Source organism: Dermacentor variabilis, chromosome 1 (assembly GCF_050947875.1).
Source record: "Dermacentor variabilis isolate Ectoservices chromosome 1, ASM5094787v1, whole genome shotgun sequence".
In the NCBI taxonomy this organism is placed as follows: Eukaryota; Metazoa; Arthropoda; class Arachnida; order Ixodida; family Ixodidae; genus Dermacentor; species Dermacentor variabilis.
Genome location: NC_134568.1, coordinates 106,794,854 through 106,806,375, shown reverse-complemented (window position 1 = coordinate 106,806,375; position 11,522 = coordinate 106,794,854). Strand labels below are relative to the sequence as shown.

At 46.8% G+C, this 11,522-nt stretch overlaps 1 protein-coding gene across 2 annotated transcripts in view; it reads left to right on the top strand.

Moving 5' to 3' along the window:
• The first annotated feature begins 1,302 nt into the window (after positions 1–1,302).
• LOC142582624 (uncharacterized) overlaps positions 1,303–11,522 on the top strand; it is a 195,008-nt gene continuing 184,788 nt past the window's right edge. For both annotated transcript variants that reach the window (XM_075692541.1, XM_075692533.1), the window contains exon 1: positions 1,303–1,657. In XM_075692541.1, the coding sequence (XP_075548656.1) occupies positions 1,555–1,657 (103 nt within the window). In that variant the 5' untranslated portion in view covers positions 1,303–1,554. The remainder of the gene's footprint in view (positions 1,658–11,522) is intronic.

Sequence of the window (11,522 nt, the reverse complement as noted above, 5' to 3'; positions counted from 1 at the left end):
AAGTACTGAACCTTGCGGCACACTAGAAGATACAAAACATGTTGGTGAAACAGTGTTGTGAACGGATACGCTCTCTTAACTACTTCATTGATGCTCATTGTGCTACACATGGCCATGTGCTGCCATAGCATGCGGTGATAGGGCTACGGAGCAGTATTCCCGATGTATAAGGACGAAGAGGCCAGTGGTGCGAAGACGACGACGATGATTTGCAGCTAGCGCGCACTGTTGATTTTTGGCCAAGGGCAGCGTATCGATCTGTAAATATCATCATCGTCATCATCAGCCTGTTTTTTATATAGTGTCGCGTCTGCGTCTTCTCACGTAGAATATGTGGAAGTCCCACGTAACAATAGCAACCGGCTGTGATCATGTGATTGTGCTCTCTCTCTCTCTCTCTCTCTCTCTCTCTCTCTCTCTCTCCATATATATATATATATATATATATATATATATATATATATATATATATATATATATATATATATATACTTTCTTCTTATCCTTATACTTCCCCCTCCCTGTACCCGGATGCCGGGTAGCAAACCATATTTTCCGTTCCCATTAACCTCCTTGCCTTTCTCGTTTCTTTCACCTCTCTATCTTATGTGAACTTTCATTAACCTTTTTTTTTTAGTGTGTTTTGCTCCTCGCTGAGTGCAAGGTTCTTTTCTGTTTTCGTTTTCATGCCGTGGCTGTACAGATAGTGGCAGTTCTGGTAACGCACACTGTGAGTGAACGTTCACATGTCGCTAATACATCGAGTTCTGACTATGCATAATTAAGGCAGATTATGCCTGGATTAAGTGATGCTCTATTCCTCCAATATTTTTCTTTCTGCCTACTTCTTTAATTCTGCCTGCTTAGGTGGATCAGTGAAAGGCTGTTAAAACGAACAAAAATCTCTGTAGATTCGCACATAGGGCCGAGCCTATCAACTTTTTGCTTCGCAAATGCTGTGGTCTACTGGCCGGCCACATTTGTTGATATGTCCAACAGCACGATTAGCTGGAACGATAGAAGGATAATTATAGCGTAAGAACTCTCTCTCTCTCTTTTCTAATGGGGGCCCGGTTGTTTTATTCCTTCGCAGAGCGCATCCCGCTCAAGTCGTGCTCGGGCTTCGGATGATGCAGATACGACCTGCTGCTACCGACACGACCACAGCTGAAACGACCAGCGAGGTGGCTGTCGACCTGCGCGCACCTAAGGGACTTTTTCCGCGGCGCCGCCCCCTGGCGGGAGCGTGGCGCTGGGTGCTGCAGACGACGCCGCTCGAGCCGCTAGAGCGGAGCGCGCAGCAGCCGCGGGGCGAAGCGCAATGAGTCAGAGCCGCCAGAGCGTCGGCGGCGTCGGGTCAGCCCAGTGTGTCTCCTCCACCGAGTATCGGCGGATGCGCAGCTCGGCGTGAGCCAGACTCGAGTCCCACCGCCGCGACGCTCGGACGGCAGAAAGCGGTGATGCAGCGTCGCTGCACTAAGTGAGTGGTGGTGGCAATGAGCGTGTGAAAGGCGGGAAGAGTGCTGCTCGGTGTTGCAGCGTCGTCTCCAGGCGATGTTGTGTTCCGGCGCCCTGTGGCGTGCGCTCTGCGCTTGGCTCTCCCTGGGCTTCGCCGCCTCCCCTGTCCGTGCCAAGGAGATCAACGAGCTCGACTCGAGTGAGTGGCTGCTTCTCCAACATAGCTGACCCTGTGACACGGTGCCGGCCAGGTTGTAGCCTTCGCTTTTAGTTCAAAGCGAACGCCGCAACTTCGCCAAACATTGTGCGCGAACGCGTTCGGCGCGTCTCGCGGTGTTGTGAGTATTGTGAGTATTGCACCCGTTATGTCTCTGTGGTTAGATTGAAGAACTAGTTATAACGAGCCGAACATGCGGCGGCAATATTGACGAGAATACAATCACATCAGAACCAAAGGCGAACAACACGCGAACAGACAAGATTTGTTTATAGTGCTCAAGAGCGCGCGATCTTCCTTCTAAAGGACACTGCCGGGAGGTAAAAAGCGCTGATGAAAAGACGGCGCTCGTCTAATTCAGTGACGTCCACGGAGCGTAACAGATTCTTTTTCTCATGTAGTCGCAGACGCGGATAAAGCACAGCGCCTTCTACAAGTTGCCGGCTGACTGTCACGCTCGAGTTCTTTCCAGTCGGCCGATTTCGGAAGCGGCGGCAGAGGCTAACGAGCTTTGCTTTCTGCGGGACGGGGCACGGTATACCGAAGACTGCGATCGAGGCGGAGGTCCCTCTTTTCATTAAGTACTTTCGGCGTCGGTGCAGCGAAATTCACGGGGAGCGCACGCGTGGACGCCGAGTTGATACTACCCACGTTTCGGCGATGACATTGCCCGTTGGGAAATCATGGCGTGTTTCCTGGGGTTCGTCGAAGCAGCTAGCGTCGCTTGAGATGATTTTCGCTATTCGCCGGCGGCATGATCTTGCGATAGAATACGAGTGAGCAAACGACAGGGGAGGCAAAGTCGCGACCCGTATGTAAACACTCTACGCAAGTACCGATTATGAACAGCCACCTGCCGTAAAACAAAAATAATTAGAAAACAGGCAAGAAAGAACAATGAATGGCATCGTCGTCGTCGTGCGCTCGGTGTTTTGTTTGTTTTTATCACTTTGTGCGATCGCGATCGCGCATGTCTGTGTGCGTGTGGCTCTGTCGCGTGAATGCTAGCATAGCGCAATAAATATTGCGACAGCGATTGGCTCACGCCAGTGTCCTTGCATTGCATTATAGTGTGTTTCTTAATTTCGCGTTTTCTCTATTTCAGTGGCCTTTTCTTTTTTTATCTCTCTCTCTTTTTCCGAGCAAATAAATCAGGAATGACATTTTCTCTGTACATTACGACACAACGAACTAACTCGACTTCACGGTGCTCGCAAAAATTGAATTGCTAAGGATAGCAGAGCAACCGTCATGCAAGATTAGATGTCACCTGGTTTTGGTAGCTACAGAAGGCCTACGCGTAGTGGAAGGCCTGGGTTCGGAATTAACTATTACCAGATGTATGTGCAGTGTTGCTCATAAAGGACACTGACACAAGAAAGAACGATGGGACTCAAAAGGTACCTTGTGTGTCCCATCGTCTTGTGTGTCCCATCGTTCTTTCTTGTGTTCATGTCCTTTATGTGCAACACTGTATACTCATGGCCTACCAACAGGCCCAAGTAGACACCTTAGTGGATTACCAGAGAGTAGAGCTTGATGCGGACTGGGCATTTTTTGTTTCTCCCCTTATCAACACGCCAGTCAGCGCGTCCTTATTAACTAGTCTTACTTAGCCAGCGAGTGAGCTAAGAAGGACGAATCCTCATCTGTCATAAACACTGATTTACTATTAGACAGTTATTTCATTCATGTCCGGCGTGCATGCATGATAAATGTACTGGTTAACTCTATCTGCGGTATGAACTCGTCCATTCCGTTGTCCTCAAACGATATTAAAATATGTACTCGCCAGCGTGACATTGTTGCGATGAACTTTCAGCAAACCTATCCTTCGGACGTAAATATTTCCTTTTGACGAATCAGCTGCGTTTTAGCGAAGGTTGTCCCTCTCCTGGTCATGAATTTCAGCTACCGTTTCGTATTGAAAGTATTGAAAGATGTCTAACAAGGTGTGCAATCGGGCGAGCTGCTTAACGTTCATTTTTTCAAACAGCGCAAAAGGAACGAAAGACACGGCTCTTCCCTTTTGCGCCGTTTCAATAGTTATTATTGAAGATCGCACGCCGGGGGTAAACTGACATCAACACAATGCTTCTATTACAATTTTTGATGCTTTGAGTGGTGTTTTCCGTGCGCGTGCGCGAATTCGCCATGTCTTTCTCTCTCTCTCTCTCTCTCTCTCTCTCTCTCTCTCTCTCTCTCTCTCTCTCTCTCTCTCTCATCTTTCTATTCCCCCTTTTGTCATCCCTCCGCATAGGGTAGCCAACCAGATATTACAACAGCAATTATATGGACACCCCAGGCGCATTTCTGTCGTCATCGTCGCCGTCGCCCTGGTGTTCCGTATTATGAAGTCGAAGCACAATAACATCGTCCCCGCGCGCCGTATACTGTATGTGCGAGGGAAACTTGCGAGGGTCACCCGACGATCGCGGCTGAATCTCGCACGCACAAGGGAGGAAGGCGGGCATAAAGCGTACCGTATTCCGTCGAGCACAAGGCACCAGGGGGAGGGGAAGGGACGGGGGGGGGGGCATTCTACTCCCGCGGCTGCTGCGTATGGCGCGGTCGCGCGGGCCTCATATTCAAAGTGATCTACGATGTAGGCAAAGTTCACAGAGCCAATTCGCTGGCCGCTGCAGCGTTTCGACAGCGACATTCCATGGTCATCGAGTGAGATGTGTTCATGTTTGCCTGTGCGCGCGTGACACCGCATTTGTTAATTTATTTAGTAAGTGAATGTTTACAAGTTTATGCGGTCGATAAGACTACTATCCTTACTCCGTATAGATGCCTACTAATTCGCTATCGAAGTCGATGCTTCGCCTTCTGGGGGCGAAACTGCGATTTTTTTCTGCTTAACATCCCTGCTTTCTCCCTTTCTTTCCTCCGCCTCCTCCCGAATCGCCGTTTGTATCGAGCACGTATCGCTCACTTGGCAAAGAGCAGCCGTCCATGGAGATGTGAATGTGATGAATTTTTAAGATTGCTCAAGAGAAAGCTAAGCATGAGCAACGATATGTCGCTCTAGGTGTACGCACGCTCAGTGATTAACTCAATATGCCGGAGCTTTTGATGATCGTCTAAAATATTCTAGATTTGCGCACTTTCGTTTGTTCAGGAGGACGAGACACACACACACACACACACACACACACACACACACACACACACACACACACACACACACACACACACACACATATATATATATATATATATATATATATATATAGCTTAGCATCATTTTCGATATATATATATATATATATATATATATATATATATATATATATATATATATATATATATATATATATATATATATATATATATATCGAAACTGATGCTAAGCTCAGGATATCTGCTAAATTGATATTACTTCATTACAACTCGGCTTCAATGTCGCGATTGGGACGTACGTGTGCTCAACATTTCCAACTTTTCAATTTAACGGGACGTATAACGTATACTAGTGCCTCAAACTTTCATCAGTAATTATATTTTGCCAAAATAGCCATGCTTTGCGCTTTAAAAATAGCATGTACTGTTTTGTCTATGGTGACGGCGTACTATATCGTATGGTTTCGTTTCGTGGGCATATCGAGTCACAGCTTCACAACTATTCTGGCAACGTTTCTCAACTCTGCTCGAGGTTGGCTAGTTTTGTCGGCATTCTGGAGTTTCGATGATACTTTTTATGTGTTTGGAAAAAGGCAACCCTGCCAGGTGACGCCTTGCTTGTTTTGCCTCTCTCACTTTCGCCCAGATGCTACTGCGCCTTCGAAAGCGACACAGATAGAAAAATACTGTCCCTAGCAGCTGTCATGAACTCCAATTAATGAACGCCGCGAGAATGAAGAGAGAGAGAGAGCAAGGAGAGATAAGGCAGGGAGGTCAACCAGACGAGCGTCCGATTTGCTACCCTACACTGGGGGTAAGGGAAAGGGCGAATAGAAAGAGGAAGAGAGAACAAGAAGGTAGATGGAGAGAGGACAATGGTGAGAGTGAAGGAATATGGGCATACAGCGATTCTTTGTACCATGACAGTCCTGAGGCCGATTTCACGAAGCTTTGTAAGTGTTCCTTGTCATTGTACTGCCTCTTTCTCTAATTATATGACCGACATCAAGATTGCTCAACATCTGACCTTACGAATAGTTTTAGCGAAAAAAAAAAGTTTGTGAATATGGGTCCTTTGTTTGCTGCAATGCGGGCCCACATTCACAAAGGCCCGTATTCACAAAAAGCTCTTACGCTTGAATTGTTCGTAAGAAAAGAGCTTTAACCAATCCTGATGTCGGACATATTATTAGCGAAGGCGGACTGCCAATGGCAAAGAACATTTAGAAACAAAAATCCTTTTGAATTCGGCCCTATAGTCTTTACGCCAGACCAATTTGTAAGAGGAGATGCAAGGCAATCGTGAAGTCTGACATGTTATTTGTGGAGGCTGCCAACCGATGCCAAACAGCACTTACGAACAAAAAAGCTTTGTGAACTCGTCGCAAAGGGCCAAATTCATAAAGCTTTAAGATTGTGAACGCTTTTTTCCATTGGCCGGCCGCCTTCGCTAATGATATGTCCAGCATCAAGAGTGGCTACTTTCTTCTCTTTCGAAAAATTTGAGGGTAAGAAATTTTTGTGAATACGGGCCCAGATTCGCCGCACGAAGCTTAAGGCGTATTCACAAAACTGTTCGTTCGAAAGTGCCGTTTCCCATTGGCCCGAAGCCTTCAATAATAATATGCCCGTCATCAATATTGACTTGACTTCGCTCTTACGAACAGTTCTAGCGTAAGTACTTTTTGTGAATACAGGCCCGTATATGTTAGGCAGAAATGGCGCTACCGAGTCGATTTGAAGAGGCGATGGCGCAGATCAGAAAGCATGCTTCAATGGCGCGGTCGTTTCACCGCGTGCTGTGTTTCGACTTGTACGAGCCATCTTGACGAATTAATTTACTGAAAACAGCTCGGACAATTGACGAGGTTTTCTTCTTTCTAAGCAGAAGGCGCTGTAAATGACGCTGCATTGCATTCGTGCATGACGACTGTCTGCGAAAACGGACTTTAAATGTTGCGTATGTTGGATGAAGAGATACTGCTGGTTGAGTGTGGCAAGATCGAGGCTCCGTAATGGCTTCTCTGAAGCACCGCGCGTTACAAGGGCATTTTTCATCCCCACAGATGTGTAGCACACAAATCTTTCTGTAGCAGTTCTTTGGCAGCAGGCGCATCATTCACTCGGTGCCTGCTTAGTATCTTCGCAGAAAGCCGGAAACAAATGCTGCAGGGAAAGCTTCCCGTTCAGGCCGCGCGAGCGTCTGTCGTTTTTCTCTTTTACTATCTCAGAAGAAACCAAATTTCCCCCAAAAAGCACAAGTTTGTTTTCTGCATTGTAATTGAAGTGTAGTTGCACTTAACAAACGTTTCATTTGTCTCCTTGTACCAATAAGATAAGCGAGGACTTGAGCGTACTTTGTGTACGTATATCACGAAGGAAGTTCAGTGTGAAACATACATCAATGGTAAAGAGTGTCCTAGGGGAAATAATGAAAACCAGGGCCTGTATTCACAAAACAGTTGGTATACTAGATGGATTCGTAAAAACAGGGGTGTCGAACCGAACCGGAATTGAACCGAAAAACTGGAACCGAAGCAAACCGATGTGTTATCCGCCATCTTGGATCCAAACCCCAGCAAGAAACTTTTGGAGGAACCGTTCCGAACCGGTTTGAACATAGATTCAGCCAAGGGTAATTTTTGCTGAAATTCGACAACTGTGCAGGTCGCTGCGCTGGCGAGAGTAGTCGACGACTCTTGTGTCAATTTGTCGCAGCGCACGGAGTGTTACCTCTGCAACAGTCACGTTGCTCGCCAGTGCGATCTCATTGGCTGACTCAACAATACGTATTGTCGGCACCTACTAGCACCCGTTAATGGCTACGACGTATTACATTTCGCACCTCAGGATACGTAGTAGCGGCGAAGTGCGCGACTCCTGGTTTTACATTTGCCGTCATCGCAGTTCATACACCGCCTCATGCTCCACTCGAACCACTGCACGACGAAATTAAAGTTTGCATCATTCACCTCATGCGCTCTTTTGTAAACATAGCCGGCGACTTTAATGCGGCACTCTAACTTTGGAGGCCCAATTGACGGATATACGCGTGATGCATAGTCTTCATAATTCGCATCTGCCGATGATCTCGTAGTATTCAACAACCTTACATCCCAACATACATTTCAATCGCACGTTGCCCCCAGCTAGATGGATAGCATGTTAGCATCTCTTGCTATCGCCTCGTATGTCTACGACTGGTTCATTAGCGATTCCAAAACTCTTACTATCAAAACATTCAGCGCCGTGTCGTTGTTTTATACCTCCTTTTGTCTTTGTCTTGTGTTGCGCTTTAACGAACCTTACTATGAATCCCAACCAACTGGCCAAACTTGCCGTCTTGATGCAGTATATTCAAGTCTCTCTTTTCAGTCAAAACAAGCCTCAACTAAAATGCCTTACAAAATTTGGAAAACAAAGAATTATGGAATAGCTGTGTAAATATAATTGTTTCCCAATAGGTTCGATAAACTCCCCTTCATTGAAAAGAAGCTCTAAAGCTTTTCATGAAATTCTATATTAATTTTATTCAAACGCTTGCGTAAAACTCAGTTACAACAAGTTGTTCTGCGACCAGGCGGGCGGAAGCCATTCCTGGTGGACACCAGATTTGGCGATGGAACGTAAACGCATCTCCAAAGCGTAGGCGTTTTTGAAAAATAACAAAATCCCAGCTCGGAAACTTTCACTACGCTTTTGCCACTTATAAAGTGCACATTGATTTTGTTATAACATCGGCCTCCAAGTAGCTTCGCACATCGTTAGGACAGTGAAATATATTCCGCCTTCCATTCCAAATCTCATTTGGCAGACAGCATGCCACGCAGCAACTCCCATCGTTCCATTTCCGGGTGTTAGTTTCATAACAAGTGTTTTACACCTCGCTAAGTTGTTAACCGCACACATTTCTGTAGATCCAATGACGGTGATTATTGCACTCGGCTCCTGTAATTAATGGCTGACTACAATCCGACTAACGACATGCCTTTCACCATTGGAGAAATCGAAAACCCTTCTGCACAGCGTTTCGCATCCCGCAGTATTACAGTTTTTCAAATCTCATAACTTCTCTAAGAACATTAACCATCAGTTAGGAAAATATTTCCTCAAACACCGAACTGTCGTTTACTGCTCTAGCGCCAGCAAGACATAAACTCCACCTTCAATTGGAAGTGCCGAGGGCTCATCATAATAAGTCCTCTACTATGGAAAATTATTATTCGTAGACTTTTGAAGCTACCCTTACAGCCTGGTGTGTCAACACGGGAATACGCCGACGACAGGTGGTTGTCATTTCTGCAACCAGCCGCTCGGATCAGAAAGCAAGAGCACGCGAGGCTCTCATATTATTTCGGGCTGGGCGCGTCGTGCAAGAGTCACCATCAGCAGAGAAAAATTATGCTTCCTATACTTCCACAAAAGTAATGCCAAGTTTTCTACCCCAGTTTTGCGAGCCCACTGTTCCTTTATGTAGCGTCGCCCTCAAATGCCAACAAAAAAATAAAAATCTACGCTTACTGCAAACACACACCTACGCTAGCCCGGCCGTCTTACACCACCGTTACACAGGATGGCGTGTAAAACGTGCAATTGCAAATTGCGATGCGTGGAAAGCGTGCGGACACAGAGCGACGCTGCGACACATGCGCTGGGAACGTGCCGGCAACAACGGTACCGAAACTGCCGCCGTTCGCGACGCGTCCACAACCGCGGCCGTTATACCAGCGTACGGGAAGCCTCGCTCCCTCCCGACACCGCCCCGGCTGCGGGGGCCGCCGGGGAGCTTCTCCGCTAGGAGGCGGCTCTCAAAAGTCCGGAGCTGAAAGACCGACTCTGGGCCGTCCGGCAAGCCGAAGATGCCGCCGAGTCCAAGGACTTCGAGCCGCCACCTGAGGCCACTACAACCAAAACTGCGGGGCCATTCTTTTTAATAAAGTTTATTTTCTTCTTCTTCTTCTCGGCGTTATTTTCTGTTCGAACTATTTTGGTGTCCGGTTTTCAGCTATCTACGAACAAGATCAGCAGCCCGTTTTACTATGATATTACATGTTCTCTTATAACCGGGTGCCTTATAAAGGTAAAATGACTGCGTAATACATGGCTAGTTAACAGCAGAATAAATAATAGTTTTGCGCAGTATTGATAATGTGCGCGGGCGACTTCAAGAATCCAATGAAGGAGAAAATTTGAGAGACTGGTATTGGGTTAAACCACTGCATAGCCCACACAGGGCACCACAAAGATCACTAATTGAACAAATTCCGACCCCGAGATAGAAATGTATATCGTGCATCATATTTGCAATAACGATTTCAGGTTAATGCCAGTGCAAAAGAAAACGGTCTTACACACTATAACCAAGGGAACTGCTTTTCTCTCTACCATTGCGCGTTTTTCAACCGGAGGCATGCGAATGTGTTTCTTTTTTTCTTCGAACCAATTTGAACCCGAAATAACCGGTTCAGGATGCTCTGAACCGATACAAACCGACATTATTTTCGCTCCGGAGCTGAACCTGAACCGAACCCGAAAATATTTCTGTTCGACACTATGGTAAAAACAACAGAATGTGGTCAAACATGATAGTGGATGGACTATTATCAACGAAAGAGAGCAGTTCTAAATAACAGCTGTGCTAATTCGGCGCCAGAGTAGCAGTGATTTTTATTATCGGCGTACACGACAGCGCGCACTTCAAGTGCTTTCAATTATTTAGGCCCTTGTTCATTGGTTCGCATTGCAGCCCACCTACGGTAAGCCTAAAGCGGGTAATTGTCACAATGGGCAATTTCAGCAGGGGGAAAAGCTGTTTTACGATATTGATCTAGATATGATGACCACAAGCTAGTCATTCGAAATAACTCTGAAGTATGTAGATGCCGGTTGGTGATTAGTTGCGTGTTTATCTTATACTCATACGACTCTCTGACCTCATCATTCGCCTTTCATATTAAATAGCATGTTGCGACAGTCGACCCGCCATGGTTGATCAGTGGCTATGGTGTTGGGCTGCTGAGCGCGAGGTCGCGGGATTGAACCTCGGCCACGGCAGCCGCATTTCGATGAGGGCGAAATGCGAAAACACCCGTGGTTCTTAGATTTAGGTGCACGTTAAAGAACCCCAGGTGGTCGAAATTTCCGGAGTCCTCCACTACGGCGTGCCTCATAATCAGAAATTGGTTTTGGCACGTAAAACCCCATATTATAATTGTAATTAATGTCGCGACAGTCGTCAGCCTGGTTAGCAGTTTTGACGAGTCACGATCTGTCTCGCGAAGAGAGCTACGTGAACTACACGAAGTACGCTAGACTGTATAAGAAAGCGGACTTTAGCGTTTCTAACGAGGATCACCTGATCGCCTTTTGTTAGCTTCGTGCAGACTGCGAATCAAACAAGAGCCAACCGCGTGACGGTCCAGCGCAGACAATGCACGGAGAGCTTGATATGCAGCCCGGGACAAGGAGGGGGTAGGCGATCTCGGGAAAGCGAGCGACGACCAAGTATATAAGCCCCTTGGCAAGGCGCTGTCGATTGCGAAGGCACGTGAACAGACGCGGTACAGTCTGGGTCACGTGGAGTGAAAGAGAGGAATAAAAGGATGGGGCGGTTGGGGGGTGGATGCGTAAATAAGGGGGACAGGCGTGGCGTTGACAGCCTTGACAGGCTGTGAGACAGCCGGCAGTGACGTGCAAAATGCGCCGTTACTGGCGTTTTTTA